Genomic DNA, 23,490 nt, shown 5'->3' with positions numbered 1-23,490 from the left:
GTGGTTTTGGCGCGTAACTGCAGCCGCTCCTCCCGGAAGTTCCGTGCTGACTGTCCGTTGGAAATATAAATATTATCATGGCGTCCGTGACTTTTCGCGACTGTTTTCTTTGTGTTTCAGCTTTAATAACTTTCGTGTGCGTGTTTGTGACCGGTGCAGACTTTGTTCGCTTCGTGTCATTTCGTGCCATCTATCATAACCTGAGCGGGGCCGCGCCTCTGTGTCGAGGTAAGACTCAAACTTTACAAGTTTAATAATAAAGAAGCTATGCATAAATATTAATATGATGTTTCTGAACCCATGTGCACAAAAAAATACTAATGAATTGTTTTTTTATTTTTAATTGATATATTCGCTTTGTAGTAGCTCGTTACAAGACCAAGGTTTTAGTTTCTCGGCGGTTTGATCTGATTTTTAAAAAGCTTGATTTTAAATGAAAATTACTGATAGATGTTTTATTATTTTAATATGCATTTAAACAAGTTGTTAAATTGCATAAATGCAAGTTGCATAACTTAAAAAAAAAAGTTTAGGAAAGACTCGCACACATGTACGTCATATCGTCATTTCGGAATGCGTGCGTCTTGAGTGTACAGCCCGGCTAGCTCAGTCGGTAGAGCATGAGACTCTTAATCTCAGGGTCGTGGGTTCGAGCCCCACGTTGGGCGGTATGTTTTTATCGTGTTTTCTGTCTATTTTCCCAGACTCTGTGCCCTGGTCTGTGGCTCTGCGGGACGGGGTGGTTCTGAAGGCTGTAGCTGTGGATGTGTTCCTTCTGGTCCTCTTCAGTCTCCAGCACAGTCTGCTGGCCTGGACTCCAGTGAAGCAAGTCTGTCAGAATGTGTTTGGGGTTTTAAGCAGAACTGTGTACTGCTTCACCACCGCCGCAGCACTGCAGGTATAGCTTTATATATTTTTTTGCACTGTATATATTGCACACCGCCTGATTTTCTTCAAACTAGTCTGTGAAACAGTATGCAACAAATGTTTCTGATGCTAGTATGCAGCTGCATTGTTGTCACAATATTGCATTATAGGCACATTTAATTCTGCAAGTGATGTCCAGTTGTAATAATAGAGTTATGTGTAAAATATTATTTGAAGAATATTTAGTTTTTATTATGTTACATCATTATTTTGTTTACTCACTATAGTACTGTACATTTAGATGTATTAATTTTATATTTTAGTTAATTTTTTTTAGATTACGTAATCAAATATATTAAGTAAAACAGTTAGCAATTTAATTATTTTCATTTTACTTAAATGTATTATTTAAATGTGTTATGTATTATTTTGATCAATTATGTATTAATTTATAAAAAAATATACATTTATATACTTATATTTACTTATATTTTAAAATTATTTTTTTTTTTTAATTTTTTTTAAATGTTTTTTTCTTCCAGTTTTTCTCTAAACTTTTCCACATATCCTTAGCACTCTCTTGAAAACCCCTTTTAAAACCCTAAGAAACATTTGTAAATAACTTCCCAATTAATTTAATAACACAAACTGTAACAGTGAAATGTGATTTTATAAATTCTACTCTAACTCTAATATTATTCTGGGTGTAGATATTGATGCAATACTGGCAGCCGGTCACCAGCGCCCCCTGCCTGTGGTCAGTGCGCAATGCACCCTGGGATATCTGGTTCCCGCTCATCTGTTTTATCTTACACTTCCTGTGCTGGGCAATAATCTGCAGTATCCTGCTCATCTTCGACTATCCCGAACTACTGGGCATCAAACAGGTACATTTGCATCTACAATAAGCATTTAGAACAACAAAAGCTATATTTTCACTGAATCATATTTGATATGCACATTTCTAAGGCCTCTAAATGATCAACCTTGCTGTTAAACCTGTTGCACACAATCTACTCCATGCCTTCGGTCATCTTTATAAAGTAAAAGCTTTTTTAGTGTAATTGTACAAACATCCAGCTTCTGCTGTCAAATCTGGACTGATTTTATCAAGTAATCATCAGAATAACTGTAGTGATATTTCCAGATGAACACTTACTGGACTGAAGCAGCTCAGCTTTACTTGATTCTCCATCAATCATATTCTAGATAAATCAGTGCGTCTCAAATCTGATCATCAGGATCTTTTGAGGAGCGTTTGTTTCCAGAAGCTTTACTTTCTCTGTTCCTCAGCGGAGGAATGATCTTCATCTCACATCTTCTGAGGAGCGTTTATTTCTTCATCCTATCTGCATTGCATTATATGTTTGGATCATTTCAATCTCATCTTACTAAGACATATTATTGGAGATATAGAGCAACGACTGATATTTAGATATAAAATTATCGGTATCTGCTGTACTGTTATACAGATCTCACTGATTTACATTACAAGCATCAGAATTTCATCATATAAATATCAGCATCTGCACCAAATTGCACTTTATATTTCATGTTGCAATTTTTCACCAATTTGCACATTTGAAATGCTCTCTCCTCTGTGTTCGTCAGGTGTATTATGAGTGTCTGGGTCTGGGCGACCCTCTCCTGCTGAAGTCTGAGCGTGCGCAGCGGCTCTACTCTCACCTCAGGCATCCCATCTGTGTGGAGCTGCTCACGGTGCTCTGGCTGCTCCCCACGTTCCCGCTGGACCGGCTCCTGCTGGCCGCTTACCTGTCCGTATACCTGATCCTCGCTCACTCGCTGGACACCAAGGACTGCACTTACCTGCGCCGGCAGCTCCGCTGCAAACTGCAGCTCTTCTCCGCTCCACTAGAGGACAGCGATCGGAGCAACAACACGCATAAGGCCGACTGAATGATAGGCATGGTCAAATAAGAGTTTAATGCTGCCTTCAAGTTGTTACCTAGAAATTCAGAAGTCGCAAAACTATTTTTGGACATTTTCATATTTCTTTTCACTCAAAAAGTCAGGAAGATTTTACCACTAATGCAAAAAAAATGATGCAAATGTAGCACGTAACTGAGGCTTTATCTGTGCATTTGATCATTCTTGTTGCTACAGAGAATGATGGGAAATGTAGTTTTTTTGCACAAGCCTCTCGCCTCAAAAACCAACTATACTGTATTTCAACAGTACATACATGCGCACAAACTATATTGTGCTGTTGACAGTTAAAACTTCTTATCAAAAAATAATTAGCTTGCACCTTGATTGGCATTCATGTCTTATAAATATGGTCAGATCGATGTGACTTGAAGGCAGCATTACAATTAAAGCTATGTTTGGAATGAAATACTAGAATATTGCACAATATACACTATAAACTGTCCAAAATATTTTTTAAGTACTTGAAACATTATTTGCATGCATCAATACACATTTTAAATGATAAATGCAGCATATTGCATGTCTAATCATTACTATGCATTTTTAACAGTGAAACAAAGCTTTTTGAAACTTTGAATCATTTCAACCAATTGCTTTGCAAAATTCACTTTTTCCCAGAGCGCTCAAAACAACTCATGTAAATGCAAAGAAAACTATGGCCAAATATGCATAAAAAGCCCTTTTATAAACCAAATCAAATCTCTCTCTATATAGTAAAGATTGTGTTTTAAAAATGTATAAAATTGATCTGAGATCAGGTAAAAACCATATAGACTGGTTCATGTGAACCTCTGACATTCTGACATGTTTTGAAACAGTCATGACGTAGCCTTTATTACTAAAATCAAGACTTTAGCAGTTTGATGTGTGCTGGTTTCAAAACAAATGATTCGCAAAGGTTTCAAACCTTCATACAGCAGTGTTTCAAAAACGCCCATCAATTAAATGTATAATTCAGCAAGTGTTGGCCACTTATCTCGGAAATTAATACGTTTAATGTGTATTTTTGAGCAATAAGACAGTATGCCACTCCAAAATCTGCCAGTATTTGAAGTCTTCATTCATCTTTTCTGTCCACAGTGTTTACTTTAACCTTCAACAAATTATCATTTACAAATGAATAGTATATACATTTAGTTTTTTCTCTCTTTATTTTTAGTCAGCAGAGGAGGAGCTGATGTATTTTGGCTGCAGGTCAAAGGTCATCAGATTAAATTGCTCTACTCAGCACTGACCTGACTCATTAAGAAAACACACACACGCTATACTTGCTTACCTGCCATCAAGGCAAGTTAGATGGAAAACAAAAAAGTTATTTTGGTCTTGTTTCTGCTTTTATGAAGACTTTCGTACAACAGCCGTTTTGCATCCTACTGCATGTTTTTATAATACTTTTATTTTTGCAAATACTTTAGCATCGCAAAACCAAGAAGTGAGCAGGTGATGGGATAAATACTGCGTTATGTACTAAGCTCCTGTGTTTTTCACAATTAAGTGTCATACTACTGCAAAACATGCCTTTTGTTTTATGAAAATGTTTAATGCTTGAAGTGTGTTTACATATAATGACCTCAGAGTTTGGTACAGAATGTATTTTTATATTTTAATTACTTTTGTAGAAGTACATGAACAGAAAATGCACTGCTAGAGCTGAAAACCATTATTAAACATTGTATGGGGTTTTTTCCTGTACCACGACGTGCGTTTTATAAGGTTATCACATTACTTTGCTAAATAATGCTGAATAAAATGCTGCAACAAATTATGTATTTGTCTTTTAGTATAATTTAGAATTAAAAGTATATTTCAGGAATCAGACAGACGACAAAAACATGTCTATGATGAGCTTAATTGGGTAAAATTGCATGCATACAGTAAAATGAGAAAGTGCATTTTGCACTAATTGCTCCCTATTTCTTGTATATTGTTTCAATGTGTGTGTGTGTGATATTTATATAATAAAGCAATTAATGCATGCCTGTTTGGACTGCAACTGAGCAGTTACGTTATCTAATAGCCATGCCGTTTAATTCCCATGCATCAGCCACCTCGCATAACTCTCCCGTTAACGGCTCCGGTGTCCGGGGGAGGACGAGGATGAGGAGGAGCAGACGGCGGTTTTAGTTAAACGTCTTTTCTTATGCAATATGGTGTGTGCACCTGTGATTCTCCCGCTGGAGTTTACTGTAATTATAGGATTACTGTCCTGTGCCTCTAAAGCCGGCAATATTTACTACACTGCTGCTCCAGTTCACGGGACCGATATAGCCTACAGTTCAAGGAATCACAGAAATATGAATTAACTGGAGGTGTCTTACTCGGTACGTATTAGAAAGAAGGTTGCTGCTTCGTTTTTGCGAGGATTGAAGGGACTTTTGATGCGTCTTTGAGAAATGGAAAGATGAAGAGCGTGTGGAAATGAGGAACACTTTATTCCACTGAATCAGGCATTCAGTCATCCCACACAATCTGAAGCAACAAGGTTAGTAAAAACAGTTATTTAAAACGTTATACATTGAGTAGCCTATTGTGTTTCAAATAGATGAAATGTCAAAATATAGAATAGACCTATGGCACATGATATATTTTTTACTAGCAAATCTTTTTATCCAACAAATCACCATTCAAGAATCCACATGCACGTCAAACACACGCCAAAGTCAGTTTCTGGTATAAACAGCATGCAAAATACAAAAAAGTGCTATTGCTAGGCATTTTCATGAGACCGGGCTCAAGCGTGCAAATGTTTGCATAGAGAAATTGCATGAAAATGTGTGCTTTTAAAATTAATTTGACACCACAATGACCTGAAATAAAAAGCTAAATGTTGCTTAATATTGCACAAAAAAAGTGTCCAGTCAGTGTACCGTAAATATACCTTCTCCTTTTCAATCAGATTACATTTTAAACCGAATATCTTGATGCTTCAATAAAAACATGTTAATCCAATTTGTACTCCAGGAAGACTTGCATTTTGCAGGATATTGCTGATATAAGACCGTTTATCCGACAAAGTGTAGGCTACATATCCATTTTAAATATACCTGCAAGAGCAGTGTTTATTCTGACAGTAGTTTTACACGGTTAACTGCATGTTTATAACAAAAATTACAACCGCTAATGTATCCTTCAATTTGTTTTGACAGGATTCCTGGATGTCCTTGGATAAAACTGCATTTCTGCAAAAGTTCTGATCACTAAAACAGCAGTGTTTCATCAAGTACTCCGTGGTTATGTCTCTCTCTTCTTTACCGGAATGGAAGCAGCTGCTACTGGAGCGAAAGCGAAGAGAGGAGGAGGAGAGAGAGAGACGAGAGAGGGAGGAAGAGGAGCGGCTGGCCAGCATGCCGGCTTGGAAGCGAGGGATCATCCAGAGAAGGTGGGCGAAGCAGGATGAGGAAAGAGAGAGGGAGAAAGAGAGAGATGGAGGACAGCATACTCCAGATATCTTGGGCATTACTGAGGACACTGTGACGGAGCAAATGGACAGTAAATTAACACTTCACCTCCAGACTGATCAGTATAAAACGCAAAAACAGATATCCAAAGAAACCATCAGCCCCATCCAACAGAACCCCTTCATTCGTTCTGAGAACAGCTTTAGGAGAGATAACAGAGGTGGGGAGGTGATTAGAGATGGAGAGAATGAATATAAAAAGGCCGCCAATAAGAGAGGGAAAGAAAGAAATAGGGAAACGGAGAAGGAGATTTGGAGAGAACGCGATAGAGAGATGTGGGTCGAGAAGATGGGAAGTAAAAGTGAGGGAAGAGAGCATGACAGAAGCACTGGGAGAGAAACCAGAGAGGTAGACAGTAACACATCCCTATTTTCTACAGTTATAGGTCTTCGCACGATTCAGGCAAACAATATTATCATTATTGAGAAAGACAAAAATGGCAAGGAAAAACTGGATAAGAGAGAGAAGGAGGTCGAGGAGGAACAGAAAAGGATGAGGATGGATTTAAGAGAGTTTCTAGCTTGTGGAGGAAGTGTGACGGAAATTAGGGCTTCGGAAGTATTGATCATCAAACCTCCCATGACAGACGGGAGAAGGGAAACAGAGACTGTAGGGATCCCAGAGAGAGGAAGCGAGCGTTTAGAGAAAGAGGTGATATGGTCGTCTATGCGAATGACGTCGAGGACAGTCACACAAAAAGCAGAGAGGATCCTGAACCACAAGGACAGGAGGACTTCAGAGTGTAGTGGTCGGGTCAGTCAGCTGCTTAGTAAGTTCGGTGAACACCCAAAACCTCCAATGCGCTCCAAGAGCATTGAGTGCTTCAACCAACCAGGCAAGAACCGGGCCAGATACAGCACAGGAGACCTGTTTGTGCAGGAGGACCAGAGTACGGAAGAAACGGACACGAGTCTGACATTCAGGGGTGTTCCTAAACGCTCCTTTAGCTTCTCTGACCGTGTGGTCTGTCAACAGGAGACCAGAGATTGTGAGGAAAAGACAAATTTTAAGGTGGTGGAGAGGTCATACTCTGACCGCAGGATCAAAACAAGGGTCACCGATCAACCAGGACGTGAACCAAAGGTCACCAGGCGATGGGGTCGACCCAAACCTGATGAGGTGATGCATGAAAAGAGACAAAAAGAAAGAAGGGTTGAAAATAAGAGGAACGACTCCGTTCGAGGAGAGACAGAGGAATGGACTTCAAATATAGATGGAGGAGAAGGCTTCACTGTGGCCTCCGTCGAAATCCCTGAGGGAGTTGCGTTTGCACGACGAGTTCCTATCAAACAAGATGGGAGAGAAAGCAGCTCTGAAAGAGAGATTAAGAAAGTGAGAGAGGAGAATGAAAGAGAAATAATGATGGATAAAGAGATACACAGAGATAAGCGGCGAGTGGAGAGAGAGACGACCGTAAGACAGAGACCTATAGAATTCAAAACCGAGGCCAAAACAGAATTTGAAAGGAGATGGAATCAGGATGAGGTAACGGTTGCAGTTTCAAAGCAACTCTATGGCATATGTATCTCACCCTCGGATGAGAGTACTATAGATTTCCCAGCAAAAATTCAGTGCCAATGTGTCGACACTCCCTCTGCAGACTCTAGTTGCCCAACTACAGCCTATGCTGGACAAGCAGTCCTTACCCAACACACAAAAGGCCTAGTCTGTAAAATAGCAAATGTCCAACCAGACAGAGAACTCAAGAGGGCAGGGTATGCGTTTTCACATGGAGACATGGAAAGTATCTCTGGTGAAATGGGTAACCATGATCAAAAAGAGCATCAACAGTATCAAAGCTTTCCAAAACAGGCAACTGAGGAAATACATTTTACCTCAGAACTCCCACAACAAACTGTTACACTGGGCCAGAGAAAACTCTGCACCCCAGAGGGAGTCACCATCCCCAGGACTGTATTTTATGGAGTCAATATATCAGCAGAAAGAAGGAGGGCGAGTCTCCCTTCTGGGGATAAACAAGATGGAGGACAAGTGGAGAGGAGAGGGAGCTGGAAGGCTGGGCGACCTCTGACAAGAGTGGAGTCTCTGAGAGAGAGAATTCATCAGCAAGAGAAGGAAAGACGGGATGATGACAAAGAAGAGGGCAGCAGAGAAGCAGGAGGAACTGCGAGAGAACAGGAAGAAACCACATTACAGACTCTCAGATTGTTTGACGTCACACAGGACGTTAACATGTCAAAGTCAAGCCCTCAACTTCCTGTTCCTGTTTCTCTGTCGCTCTTGCAGTCAGCTTCGACAGAAAGAGAAGTTGGGGAGATCTCCAAAGACGTATCAGAGAGCGATATCTGCCCGAAGGAAGCAGAGAGAGATGTAGAGGAGTGTTGGACGTGCATTGCTTGCAGAACACAGGACGTTGACGAAAGAGAAGACGAAAGAGAGGAAGAGTACCTTCCTCCCTCTCTTTCTCCCTCCCCACCACTTTCAGACTCATTGGACGCCATGAGCCGGATCTATAACCTCAAAACGGTGGTGGGGTCCAGGACTGGAGTGTGTATCAGTGAAAGGAAAGCTGATATGCCCCCACACAGCGGACCTCAGGGCAAATATAACCCCATCAGACAAGCACAGTCACCGGACATCCTGCCAGAAACTGCCAAGCTGTGGAATTATGGGAGGGACGTTGACAAAACCGAGACAATGGAGTCGACAGGTGTTCAGATGGTACAGCAGAAGGTGGAACGACTACAGCTGAGAGAACAGGAAGCAGGATGTGGTTCCCACAATGACAAAAAGGCACAGCCCACCATGGAGAGTTGTTCGCTTGTAGAACCAGAAATTAGGGTAGCAGAGGGCCAGAAGAAACCAGACACACTCAGAGAGACGCAGAAATCCCAAACACCTACAAGTCCCAGATTTCCACAAGCCCAACAGAAAGCACAAAGACAACCTCTTAAACCCCAGCAGGTCAGGTCATTCACAATCAACGCCCGGAACACAGAATCAACAGAAAACTCACAGAAACCTCCAGAACAAAACTCTCCATCGTCATCCTCTCCCTGCACCGCATCCCCCTCTTCATCTCCATCTCCGCCTCTCTTTTCCATTAGGAGCGCCTCAGGTGGACCAGGTAAGAGAGGAACGACCATCACAATCACCCCTAGGAGACCTGCAGGGGCAGCCTCATCTGGTGCAACAGTCCCAACAGTGATCCCTGCAGTGCCCAAAGCGGCCCCCCAGGGCCATATAACCACCCCTGCGCCCAGCATCACCAAGGAGACAGGGAAGAAGCGGTACCCTACAGCAGAAGAGATCGAGGTGATTGGAGGCTACCAGAACCTTGAACGGTCATGCTTGGTGAAAAGCAGAGGGACACTGAAAGCGGTGAGTGGGTTTTTGTATTTTTGCATGACATATACGATGAGCTGCTGTGCTGATAGTATTAGGGCAATACAAAACTGATCATGCTGCAATGGGATATGCAATAAATAATTTGCAATTAGCATTTTGCAACGTTTTAGATGCATGGTTATAGTTTAGTGAGATTTGTTTTGTAATTTCAGAGAAGAGACAATTGCACTTTAGAAGATTCCCAATGGCGAATCAAAGTGTGATCTCTCAATAGTCAAGCCAGAATATCTCTGTCGTATTTGATTGTGGCCAAAGCAGTTGCTCAGCGTTAAACCTGGATTAGGCTTATCTCTCACGCCATCACAGTTCACAGGTGAAGATAGTCCCTGTGTGTGTTAACAGTTAAAAGCTGCATGAAAAAGTAAAAATTGGAAAATGCCTTTAGGAAACACTTGATTCATTGTGCATTGTTCAGCAGTAATTAAACAAACCAAGCCATAAAAATATAATTACTCCTAACTCTAAAATGATCGACTTGCACAAAAAATAAAAAAACAAAACAAACAAAAGACCATTAAACTAAATGCCTGACTTTAAAGTAGAATACAAGTCTATGAATAGATTGGGGTTAATCTATTGCAGTCATGCCTTCTTCAGTACCTGACACTGTCCTGTCTGACCTCAATGTTTGTTAGTCTGGAATGACCCAGGACGGAGCATTATGTAGTTTTAAGTCTACAGAAGATGGTTAATGAGTATAACAGCGTCAGGATGTTTAATGAACACTATATACTCGACATCTCCACAAGCAAACGTGTTATTCTGTTGCATTGTCTATACTGTTTACATGCAAAACCAACCTAATGCACGACCAATGCAGTCCTATTTTTACAAAAGACAAACTCTGGAACAATCAGTTTAACAAATACTTCACTGAATTAACCACTGGGTTTGCTTAATGGACATCTGACTCACTGAATTGCACAACATCGTTACTTTCAGTCATGTCTTATTTTTATTCTTAGGTTACACTATATTACAGTACATAAAGAACACTGATGTGATCACAAGTCATTTATGATGGGATCCGATTGCAAGATATGTCAGTGAGGCTGACACACATGATATACTACTGAATGCTTGGCTTCCTCTCAATATCTTTGTAGTTCCTCCCTACTAGCACACACAATGCTGGAAACTCTCACTTCTGGAAACCTCTGTATCTCCCCTATCAGCAACTACTCTGAGAGATATATGGTTCTGCTCCTGTCTTCCGATATGAGGTTTAATGGCACTGCTTGTTCTCATCAAACGCAGCTTATTGTAGTAAGTGGGACACAGCAAACACAAAGGAACTCAACGGAGCAGAAAGAGGGAACTGGAGAATTTGGCAGCATTGTCCTAGGAACAGAAGAATGACCTTTTAATTTAGCTGGGATTTCAAAGAGAGTTAATAGAGCAGTATGTTTGCATTGTGGCGATCAGTGTAGCCACACACACTAACTTCTGCCAGGAACTGGAGTCAAATGTACATGAAGGGAAGACAACAATGAAATCGGACTCTTGAGACAGAAGACCACAAACATGATAGTGGAGAAAGCATTCAATTTTATAAATTACATAGTTGTTACTTTAAGTAAAGTTGCAGAATACAGATAAACGTGCAGCTACGACTGCACTTTATAACATTCGAAAACAGAAACTCACTACATTAGCATAAATGTAGGCCAATGTTTATGGCAATGAAGTGTTTCTTCCTTACACCAGGATTTGTAGGGGAAATACATAAAGTTGATGAAATGTTAGTGATATTAAAATAAGAGTTATTAAAATTAAAAATGAATGGAAGAGGTCATGGTATTTTAATAATGAAATCAAAAACTTACTATAGAAAAAAAATTAATATAAATATATATATATATATCACACACACACATTATTTGTTTGCCTTGACAACCAGCATTAGAAAGAGAACTGTGAACAAGTGAATAATTTGGTAAAAAATTTAAATTTTCTTGTAAAATATCAAGGGTATTGCAATTAAATACTTTGCAGTTAAGAGTTTCAGCTATTAAAAAAAAAAGTTTCAAAAACATTTTAAAAACCCTTAATTATTGCAAATGTTTTGATAGTAGTGCAAATCAATTTTTCCAATGAAAGTGACAAAAACAAGAGAGCAGAGCATAGCATGAAAAGCTAAACTGTACACATGGATGAAGGTGATGTGCATAATACCTGTATTTTTTACAAGCTACATGTTTTATATAACTGTAACATTTTGTTTTTCTTTGGCTACTTCCTCCTCTGAGCTGTCACTTCCTGTAGCACAGACAGAAGAGAATGCATAAAACCAAGAGCAATCTAGGGTTATCGGTTTATGAAAATTTCAGTTCATACTGTTTGACCGACAGTATCACGTGTACTTGCATTACATTTAACAGCATATTTGTGAAACTGTTTGCTCCAAGAGTCATTACCCCAGTTTACACTCTGACCACATCTAACCTTCATTCGTCTTGCAGTTCATGCTTGTTGACCGTCTTTGCAGACAGTTTTATGTTCTGTGACTGGGCTCATTTGGCCTGTTGTTTAGACTGACTTTCTGAGGATCAGTATTCCACGCACTGCTCTGGCTGTGTGCTAAACGTTCTTTTGAATCTAGAAGATCACCTGTGCAATCATACAGAAAATCTAGAACAGGGGCCAGTTGCATAAACTTAGGCACAATGTTAAGACTGTGTCTTTAGAACTAGTTTGATTAACTAGCAGCTGCCAAGGGGAAATCAGTCTTACTTTTCCAATACAAATAAGACCAATCTACATGTTCATAACTGAATTCAAAAAAGTTATGACCAGTCATGAAGGGAAAAAAAAAAGTTTAGTATGGTAGTGTGGCTGTATTACCGCATGCCCCCTGCAGAACGATTGACGTCAGTCTCTTCACCAGCTCTTAATCTGTCAGAGGGGGTGACTCTACACTTTCCTCATAAGCGCTGCTTTTCTCTCTGTTTTATGTTCACTGTGTTATTTCTGTCTTATCTTACAGTATGTTTGAAGGTTCACTGGTCTGATTGCTATGAGCTATCAGCATTAACTGAGATAAAATGATCTAAATATCAGTGGTCACTCTATCTCTCCAATAATATGTCTTAATAAGATGAGACTGAAATGATCCAAACATATAATGCAATGCATTCCATTGATGATTGAGAGATGAAGAAATAAACTTCAAAAAATGTGAGATGTTTTGGAGGCTTGTGAAGATCATTCCTCCGCTGAGGAACAGTGAAAAAGCTTCTGGAAACAAATGTTTCTCAAAAGATCCTGATGATCAGATTTGAGACGCACTGATTTTTCTAGAAAATGATTGATGGAGAATCAAGTAAAGCTGAGCTGCTTCAGTCCAGTAAGTGTTCATCTGGAAATATTACTACAGTTATTCTGACGATTACTTGATCAAAATCAGTCAAAATATGACATGAGAAGCAGCAGCTGAAGTTGGACATTTGTAAAATCACACTAAAAGAGCTTTTACTTATTAAAGTAAAGAAGACAGAAGGCATGTAGTAGATTGTGTGCAAAAGGTTTAACAGCAATTTATTGATTGTGTTGATCATTTGGAGGCCTTGTATCAAATAAGATACAGTAACTTTATAGGTGTATCGGCAGCAGGTGATTTCAATGCGATTATGGATTGAAGTGAATTGCAAAAGTGTCTTTACACAACCAAGTTAAGGGTTAATAAAATAAAAGAGTATTTATAATTGCTGTGCAAATGCATTTAAGTGCTTCTGACCAGCAGTAAAAAGTGTTAAATATCACCTCTGCAGTACAAGTTCACTATAAATAAATTCTGTAAAATGTACGGTAAAACAAAACACGAATTCTACAGTAAAAATACGGTAACAACATTTTAGGTTTTAACTTGAATTTACAGTTAGGGTGCTTTCAGACCTGTAGATCGTTTGCTTTGTTCCGAAACAGGGATTCATTTGTTACATTTTCTTCTTGGTTCGGTACGTTCCTCTGCGTCATTCATCAAGATGGATTAACAAGTTTGCTCCGCGGGCTTATTGCGGCTTTATAGCTGTCCTGGCAAACGCAAAACGAATGTAGCTGTCATTCCTCTCTAATATATCTATCTATATATAATTATATTTTCACTATATATATATATATATATTAGGGCCGGGACTTTAACGCGTTAATTTAGATTAATTAATTACACAAAAATAACGCGTTAATTTTTTTAACGCATTTTAATCGCACTTATTTTTGCACCGCGGAACGTTTCTCACTGGATGAGTTTCGGCGGACCGATTATACTGGAGCACCAACTAGCGTCAGAACGGACTTGCGTTCCTGGAGACCGGTCTTGGCTAGGGCTGGGTATCGAGTTCGATACTTTTTAGGCACCGACCGAATTGCCTCGATACCACCGAGTATCGAAAAACGTCTTGTCGTTCGGTACCAAATTTCGATACCTAAGGGGTTAATCTCATCACATCAGTGAGCCAATAAGCCTGCATCACTAGCTGTGTTTGACTAGAAACGGCGACGTGCAGATTGATCAGTGTTTGACCTCCGCGAGAGCGTTTCGAAAGCGCACGGAGCAGTCAGCTCTTTAAATCGCGCGGTTTGTTTATTATACACAGACTGAAGCTCGAGTGACGTTCGCGGTCATTTCAGCGTCTGCCGCCTCTCTAAATGAGGACATGAACAACATCTCCAGACCTGCTCTGAAAGTCACTTCATGAGCATTTTACCGTTTGATTCGAGTAAAACTAACTCATCTCATATACACACAGAACTGTAAAGGTATTCCAGGCAACCCGTCAAAATAAAAGTTCGGTTTTAATATTAACGGTATTAATATTGTTCAGCAGACAGTACATACTGCTACTACTAGGCTACTATTAAAATTATTAAAACTTTTTTTTTTTTTAGTAATGATCACACAACAGTTATTCCATGTTTTAATTTTAATAGTTACCTCCCTTTGTTTTGCCAAAATAAATAAACTTTGATTTTCAATAATTTAAAGAGAAATTAAATTAATGTTTTATGTCTTCATTTGAAAACCAGATACAGAACACAGAATTTCTGAGGAAAAATAAAACATTTCATTAGGCTATTTTAAGAATAAATTTAAATAAACTAAGTTGTTTTTATGCATTCAAATAATTAGACATACTACACCAGAATTTAATAATAATAAAACATATGGTGAAAGAAAATAAAACACCCACTTATGAAAGTGGATGAAGGTTTTACATTTCTTGAAGTCTTTAACAACCTAGAAATGATGATTCTGTCTGAGCTATGTGTTTTAAAATGAACATGCACTAATGTAAACGTAGCCTAACAGATGTGTAAACCGAAAACAATTTGAACTTTATTAAAATTATTTATTTATTTATTGTGTTGGATATATTTTGTTCCTTTGTGCAGTGGCTCAGGAGATGAGGCTTTGAGTCTGTATAAATATCAACAAGCTAAAAAAAATAGCTTTTTCAGATAATGTAATCTTATTAAAACTGATTTTATAAAACTGGTATCGAAAAAAGTACCGTTCAGGAACCGGTATCGAACTCAAGGTATCGGTATCAATATCGAAATTTTTTGAACGATACCCAGCCCTAGTCTTGGCAAGCTTCCTTGGAAGAATGAACTCGGAAGGACGCGAGAACACAGAACGCACACTTATGAGAACTGAGATGTAACTTACTGCATTCCTGCTTAACTGACCGCATAGTCTCAGCATAAGAAACGGCCAATGAACAATAAATATTACAAAATGTCATATCATAACTTATTAAAACATTTCATACTATTATAGATATTACTTTCATATAATTGTATTGTTTTATTTTACAGCGTTATATGTTTTACTGTTAAGATTCATTTTAATATGCCTAATATGACTTTCTCCGGGTCTTATAACTTTATTAAAATTAACCAAAACAAAACGATAAATGTTTACTTTCAACTTGAAGAGCCGTTAAGTATTTGTGAGAGCGACTTTAAAGCTTACAGGCTTCCGTACACCGGCCACCCACAGCGTTTTCTGCGATTTCTAACGGCTCGATTCTCTTAAGTCTGCACTCGATGCATCCTCAGTTTCAAGAACATATCCGGGCACTTTCATGCATCCTCTGTACTTGCGTTCTTGAGAATTGGAACTGAACTTCGACGGTTAACGAGAACACAAGGACGCAAGATCGCTGAAGAACGCATATTGAGAAACAGACAAAAACAAACCACAGTGAACATGGACAAAGAAGCTGATGAGACCGCTTTGGTTGGCCCTGTGGATGGGAAATTTAAAAATCCATATAAAAAAACTAACTTCTCACTGTTCTCAGGTCAAATATTTATATGCGATTAAAATGCGATTAATTTCGATTAATTAATTACAAAGGCTCTAATTAATTAGATTAATTTTTTTAATCGAGTCCCGGCCCTAATATATATATATATATATAATGCAGTTACAGCCAGAGGGAATCGAGGCTTCATCAGGACAGCATTCTTGTAATGAGTGGAGAAGAGTAATTAATTACACAACATTTTAATATGAAGAGGTGCGCTTTGGTTTTCAACTGTAATAAGAAATTTTCTCACTAACAAAATCAAAGTTTTTCACAAATTCTCACTTGCATTCACAAAATAATAATTTGTTACATTTATATAGCGCTTTTCTGCATGGGTACTCAAAGCGCTTGACTGCTAGACACAAAAGACACTGCTGCTGCTTTTTATATAACATATTTCCCGTTATGAATTATGATACCGCTTGGTTCGTTGGTCCAGATTGCTTTCGTTTGAAAGCGTGCCGAGACCACCTCTTCAAGGAGGTCTCGGCACACTTGTTTGGTCCGATTTTGGTGCGCACCCGAGTGCGATTGCTCACCTGCCCAAACGAACCGCACCAAGAGGGAAAACGAACTCTAGTGCGATTCAACCGAACTAAATGAGGCAGGTGTGAAAGCACCCTTAAATACCGTAATTGCATTAACTGATATAATGTTAATATACCAACCTATTAAAGTACTGAAATCTGTTTTGTACCTTTGAAATGCACCGATAACCACCAGATGCAGGTGGATCAAAGCCCATCACAAACAGCTTTTAAATAATAACATATAGAAGATGCTGTCATTCACACAAGCACTAAACACCATCATCGTGAGACTCATTAAACTGAAATGTCATTTAACAACATTAGATGTAACATACAACCCTAATAAACATAACTGATAAGAAAAAAACTAAGAAACAGTTTAAAAAAAAAAAAAAAAACATCAAATTCAAACTAAATTTGAAATGCAATGCAGGGAATTCTGGGAACATCAGTTTACAGTTCTTCCCTGTAAATTTGACAGGAATTTACCGTTAACCATTTAACAGGTTTTACTGGAGCATTTTCACAGTTTTTAAATTTTTTTGTGTTGCTTTGGATATAAACAGTTGTTAAATGGCTACAGTCTGATAAATTCCTAACAAAATGTAATTTCTGTATCCAAAATCTCTGAGGGATGACTTCATTTCTGCAGGTTTTGTGAAGGTAAATTGAAGTCTTTTAAGACCAATTAAAGAAAATGGAAGGAATACAAAGAAACTGATCAAAATGCAGCGAGTTTGATTAAACAAGAAATATCTACCAATGAAAACAAGTGTATTTTTTTTTACCTCATTGGCAGATATTTGTTCTTGTTTTAAGCATAAACTCTTAATTTTGATCAGTTTCTCAGAAGACTTCAAATCTTCATTGTGCATCTCAAGTAAGTGTATCTTGACCTGAGGAAGTTTTGATATTTGCACTGAAAAACAAAATGTAAGAATCATTTTTTGCAGTGCATGCAACATTTAATGTCATGACCTTATGAATTTAAGATGTTCTGCTTCGATTTAAGATCTTTTTAGGACAATGGTTTCAATTGTGCTTTAAACGTTTAACATGTCTGTCCTGCTCTATCATATAGACATTAAGAAACTCCATGCCAGACAAAACATCTTTGAAATCATGCCTTATTGCCAGTGTTGGGTTTAATGCATTACTTTATAACTATTACTGTAATTTAATTACTTTTCCTTTGAAAAAGTAAAACGTAAGGGATTACTTGTCATTTCCCTGTAATTTAATTACAGCTACTTCTGATGCAATTGCATCAAATACTGTGTAGACTCGAACAATTCTATATAAAACGATAGTGAAATTGTTCAGTAGAAAAACTGAAATAGTATTTTCTTGTTTAATTTACCATTTGTTTTAACAGTGCAAGCATTTACACATTAGTTCAACCAAAATCAGTCACTCGCCATCCTGCTGTTCCAAACCCTTAAGATTTTCTTCTGTGGAAAACAAAAGCTGATGTTAATAAAAGTCTCAGTCTTTTCTAACTCTATTTTTAGCATAAGGACTTGGATTTTCCAGACTGAATGAATGAATGAATGAGACATTTATATAGTGCTTTATGTATTGTTGTACACCCAAAGCATTTTACAGTCATATAGGGGGTCTCTCCTCAGCCACCACCAGTGTGCAGCATCCACTTGGACTGTACTGTAATGTGTCTTTACTGACTGTTCTGTCACTCTTTCTCTCACCGTTCCTCTGGTTTAGGTGAAGGTGTGTTTCGATGAAGCTCAGCTGGAAAGAGTTTGTGAGTACCCTTCAGAAGACAGTGCGCTAGCATCCCTTCCTTACTCTCCTCATCCGGGGCCGGAGGACGGTGGGAGGGAAGAGGGGTGGCGTGGGGAGGAGCAGGAGCCCGAGGGACCGGAGGAAGATGAGGAGGAGGAGAGCGCGGCGTTTGTGTCTCGCAGTGGCACGAATGAGAGCACAGGAAGGGTTCGATTCCTAAAAGTGGGTCAGTGGCTTCAAATTACATCAAAATATACACTAAACAACAATGGAATTATCAAACCCTATATTCTTTTATAAAAAAAGAAGGTAATTTAGGTAATTCTGTGACAAATTAATGAACGACAGATTTAGAATTCTGTTAATAAGTTTTAATTACTGAAAGTCAAACAGGAAATGAAGCATAAGCTACATTGACACTGAAAGTGCATTAGTTAAATTAGGTTGATTCCCCTGGCTGGATGAAGAAATAACGCTGATGTATTTTTTAAATGCATCTTAAATTCTGCTGAATTACTACATGTAGCTGTTGCGTGTGTGCAAACTAGTATTAGACAAGCATGTGTGTTCTCCATGTAAATATAAAGCTCATATTTTGAGCTTTATATTTATTATATATATTATACAAATATTTTTTCAAATATATACCGATTCCAAAAAAGTTGGGACACTGTACAAATTACGAATAAAAAAGGAATGCAATAATTTACTAATCTCAAACTTATATTTTATTCACAATAGAATATAGATAATATATCAAATGTTGAAAGTGAGACATTTTGAAATGTCATGTCAAATATTGGCTCATTTTGGATTTCATGAGAGCTACACATTCCAAAAAAGTTGGGACAGGTAGCAATAAGAGGCAGGAAAAGTTAAATGTACATATAAGGAACAGCTGGAGGACCAATTTGCAACTTATTAGGTCAATTGGCAACATGATTGGGTATAAAAAGAGCCTCTCAGAGTGGCAGTGTCTCTCAGAAGTCAATCAAGATGGCAAGAGGATCACCAATTCCCCCAATGCTGCGGCGAAAAATAGTGGAGCAATATCAGAAAGGAGTTTCTCAGAGAAAAATTGCAAAGAGTTTGAAGTTATCATCATCTACAGTGCATAATATCATCCAAAGATTCAGAGAATCTGGAACAATCTCTGTGCGTAAGGGTCAAGGCCGGAAAACCATACTGGATGCCCGTGATCTTCGGGCCCTTAGACGGCACTGCATCACATACAGGAATGCTACTGTAATGGAAATCACAACATGGGCTCAGGAATACTTCCAGAAAACATTGTCGGTGAACACAATCCACCGTGCCATTCGCCGTTGCCGGCTAAAACTCTATAGGTAAAAAAAGAAGCCATATCTAAACATGATCCAGAAGCGCAGGCATTTTCTCTGGGCCAAGGCTTATTTAAAATGGACTGTAGCAAAGTGGAAAACTGTTCTGTGGTCAGATCAGTGTTGGGTAAGTTACTTTCAAAAAGTAATTAATTACAGTTACTAATTACTTCATCAATATTGTATTTAAATTACTTTACTAATTACTCTATCTGAAAAGTAACTTAGTTACTCAATAAGTAACTTAATTATTCAAATCGCTAATTAGGCTACATCTTAAAATCCCTATAAACCTTAATAGAAATTAAACTCTATATTCTTTCAATTCGAGTCAAACATAGAATAGTTTAGCCTTTTAGCTTTAAAACAACTGTAATACTTAAACATTTTTATGAAAAAAATGTAACCACCTTTGGTTAACAAATAGAAATACTCTGCAAAATATCTGAATAACAAAAAGGCTTAAAAGTTAAACAATACATTTCAGTTTGGCAAGAGGTTCAGGAAAAGCCCAACTAGTAAAATCTGTACAGGTTTATGTCAAAATAACACGTTAACTAATGTAGGAAAGAATAAATTACAGAAATGATCTTCTCAGCTGCATAATGTCAGATCTTATGAGGTAAATTTCTCATAGCAGGTCTTCTTTCAAAAATGATGAATATTAGATGATTTTTTTTTTTTCTTAATATTTTACTTTTTTTTGTATCTAGGTGAGGGCATATGTGCGCAGGTGACTGCATATAATGAGCTCAGACACGGGAAAGACTGTACCTTGCTTTAGTTTCATACGGATTGCATAATCAGAAACATTCGTTTTTAATTTGAATTCGTTCAAGTGTCAAGTAGACACTTCAAGATTTTTAGATTCTATTGATTTTAGTCTTATATGTATCTGAGTCAGAGCCGGCGCCAGGGCACCTCCATCAGAGGGGCATTTGAATTTCTGGGGGGGGGCACAAATCACGTTTTGTGTGTGTGTGTGTGGGGGGGGGGGGGGGGGGGGGGGGGTTCGGGGTGGGATGGGAAGCGTGCAATCTGTGATTGCGTGCAGTTTATGTCGCTCGCTAAAGCATGCAATCGCTTTCTTATGTGCGCTGTTTTACCGGTTTCACTTTCGCTTTCGAAACGATCACGTTCAGCAAGAAGGGGAGAGGATGGAAAGTGGGGGGCACCATAACTCTGCCCGCGAATGCCCCCTCTTGGTGCCGGCCCTGATTTGAGTATTTAAGGTTTCTCTGTGAATCAGGAAAATCTGAAAGTGAACGCACCCGCACGCGGAGGGTTAAAGCCGCTGCATTCAATATCTTTAGACGGTAAATTTAGATTTCAAATTCAATATTGCTTTTAGAACTGTTGAAATTATTTACTGTATGTAACGCAAGTACTTCATAAGTAACTGTAATTAAATTACCTAAAAATGAACAGTAATCCCTTACTTTACTTTTTCAGTGGATAAGTAATTTAATTACAGTAACGCGTTACTTAGTAACGTGTTACACCCAACACTGGGTCAGATGAATCAAAATTTGAAGTTCTTTTTGCAAAATTGGGACGCCATGTCATCCGGACTAAAGAGGACAAGGACAACCCAAGTTGTTATCAGCGCTCAGTTCAGAAGCCTGCATCTCTGATGGTATGGGGTTGCATGAGTGCGTGTGGCATGGGCAGCTTACACATCTGGAAAGGCACCATCAATGCTGAAAGGTATATCCAAGTTCTAGAACAACATATGCTCCCATCCAGACGTTGTATCTTTCAGGGAAGACCTTGCATTTTCCAACATGACAATGCCAGACCACATACTGCATCAATTACAACATCATGGCTGCGTAGAAGGAGGATCCGGGTACTGAAATGGCCAGCCTACAGTCCAGATCTTTCACCCATAGAAAACATTTGGCGCATCATAAAGACTAAGACAGTTGAGCAACTAGAAGCCTGCATTAGACAAGAATGGGACAACATTCCTATTCCTAAACTTGAGCAACTCCTCAGTCCCCAGACGTTTGCAGACTGTTATAAAAAGAAGAGGGGATGCCACACAGTGGTAAACATGGCCTTGTCCCAACTTTTTTGAGATGTGTTGATGCCATGAAATTTAAAATAAACATATTTTTCCCTTAAAATGATACATTTTCTCAGTTTAAACATTTGATATGTCATCTATGTTGTATTCTGATTAAAATATTGAAATTTGAAACTTCCACATCATTGCATTCTGTTTTTATTCACAATTTGTACAGTGTCCCGACTTTTTTGGAATCGGGTTTGTATATTATATATATTTATACAACAGTGTTTTCGCTTGCAATTCTCTTAAAGGGATAGTTCACCCAAAAATTAAAACCAGCTGAAAATTTACTCAGACTCTATCCAAGATTAGGATGAGTTTGTTTCTTCATCAGGTTAGAAATGTGTCTCTGCATCAGTGTCTCAGCAATGGATGCTCTGCAGTGAATGGGTGCCGTCAGAATGAGAGTCCAAACAGCTGATAAAAACATCACAATAATCCACAAGTAATCCACACCACTCCAGTCCATCAGTTAATATCTTGAAAAGAGAAAAGAAACAAATCCATCGTTATGATGTTGCTTCTGGCTAAAATATGAGTCCATAATCCATAATAATGCTTCCTCCAGTGCATTTTTTCAGCAAATTTTGGGTGAACTTCCTTTAAAATAGCAATTGTATTGTGCTGTTATGATAACTATATGAAATAAAACTGTACATTACCTGCAGTTTAGGGTTGTGCAAAATTCATAATTGAAGAACTAGTTGATGAATCAGAATTGAACTGGCCTCAACACAAGAAGCATCTACCTATCTGAATCTGGCACAATCCTGCTCCAGTTAAAAAAAACATTAGGCCTCATAAAAAAGTCATAAAATTGATGAAAATGTTTTTCATTGTCATTTAAAATATTATTTTTCTCTGTCTTTTTCCCCCAGATGAATCCTGTAAACGACTTTCCAAATGACAAACCATGGCATCCTTTAGATTTTCAATTCTTTACATTTGAAGGAGGTGTAAGTAATGAAGTTTTCAAACAATTGGTTTTGAAAATTATACATTTTTAATTTAGTTTTGCGTGTTCGAACACAGAATCAAATTATTTCAAGCGCAATTTGTTTTAGAGATTATTTTAATGAAATTATTTTAAAAGCATTTCTGTTCCATGTTCAGAGATGAAGAAAATTTAATTTTACGCAGTGCACAGAATAAGCCATAAGTGCTGTTCTGATTCACAGAAACATGTCCTCAGGTCTGATAAGGAGTTTTATAATTAAAAAAATCTTTATGTTCTGAATGCTTTGTTCATTTTAAAATGCTTATGTTAAGAAATAACTGGAATATATATAATTTACAACATTTAAGGGGATTTATTTTTATTCATGAATGAATCACGTTTAGAGTTCACTCCCTTTTGTGAATGTATGATTAATAAAGATTAGATTTAATATTTTCATGGAAGAGTGATATGATATTTGTACAGGAAACAGATAGGTTTTCATCATGTGATTGTAAAATAGCATTCCAACTTTTGTATATTGTTTGTACGTGAATACCAGTTTGTCTATTTTAACTTTACAACAAAATGAAGCACCTTCAAAATGTAAAGAAACATTACAGACAATTAAACAGAGAGTGTGTGGGGTCAATCATTGAGTGACTGGTTATTTTCTCCATTCTGTTACACACTGGCTGTATTGAAGCGCCACCTGCTGGTTATTTATAGACACGATGAGTGTTTCTTCACATCAAATCATCTGAAATATTAATGAGCTGCCCATCTGCACAGTCCCTGTGGACAGTTACACTAATAAATCAATTTAATGCCTGTCAAATTTAATTAGAGATTGTTTCTGCTCACATCATTGGTACTTTAGACCAAATAAGCTTTCAGGTGAGTATTTG

General features: G+C 38.1%; 2 protein-coding genes across 2 annotated transcripts; both read left to right on the top strand.

The window, feature by feature from the left end:
* Positions 1 to 4,829, top strand: LOC306847649 (nurim). Its single transcript, XM_079381713.1, has 4 exons — positions 1 to 228; positions 705 to 898; positions 1,578 to 1,754; positions 2,479 to 4,829. The coding sequence occupies exons 1-4, from the start codon at positions 78 to 80 to the stop codon at positions 2,782 to 2,784; spliced, it is 828 nt and encodes a 275-aa protein (XP_079237839.1). The 5' UTR covers positions 1 to 77; the 3' UTR covers positions 2,785 to 4,829.
* Positions 4,830 to 5,060: 231 nt separating this feature from the next.
* On the top strand, positions 5,061 to 23,226 carry LOC306847487 (uncharacterized protein). Its single transcript, XM_079381429.1, has 4 exons — positions 5,061 to 5,299; positions 5,964 to 9,617; positions 18,211 to 18,453; positions 22,524 to 23,226. The coding sequence occupies exons 2-4, from the start codon at positions 6,051 to 6,053 to the stop codon at positions 22,650 to 22,652; spliced, it is 3,939 nt and encodes a 1,312-aa protein (XP_079237555.1). The 5' UTR covers positions 5,061 to 5,299; positions 5,964 to 6,050; the 3' UTR covers positions 22,653 to 23,226.
* Positions 23,227 to 23,490: the final 264 nt, after the last annotated feature.

The sequence above is a fragment of the Barbus barbus genome (assembly GCF_936440315.1).
Source record: "Barbus barbus genome assembly, chromosome: 27".
In the NCBI taxonomy this organism is placed as follows: Eukaryota; Metazoa; Chordata; class Actinopteri; order Cypriniformes; family Cyprinidae; genus Barbus; species Barbus barbus.
Note: the sequence above shows the minus strand (reverse complement) of the source record. Positions and strands in the feature narration are given on the sequence as shown.

Coding starts and splice junctions, on each gene's coding strand:
- LOC306847649 (XM_079381713.1), top strand. CDS start 78: ATGGCGTCCGTGACTTTTCGCGACTGTTTTCTTTGTGTTTCAGCTTTA. Junction 899..1,577: donor CCACCGCCGCAGCACTGCAG/GTATAGCTTTAT, acceptor TTCTGGGTGTAG/ATATTGATGCAATACTGGCA. Junction 1,755..2,478: donor AACTACTGGGCATCAAACAG/GTACATTTGCAT, acceptor TGTGTTCGTCAG/GTGTATTATGAGTGTCTGGG.
- LOC306847487 (XM_079381429.1), top strand. CDS start 6,051: ATGTCTCTCTCTTCTTTACCGGAATGGAAGCAGCTGCTACTGGAGCGA. Junction 9,618..18,210: donor GCAGAGGGACACTGAAAGCG/GTGAGTGGGTTT, acceptor CCTCTGGTTTAG/GTGAAGGTGTGTTTCGATGA. Junction 18,454..22,523: donor GAAGGGTTCGATTCCTAAAA/GTGGGTCAGTGG, acceptor TTTTTCCCCCAG/ATGAATCCTGTAAACGACTT.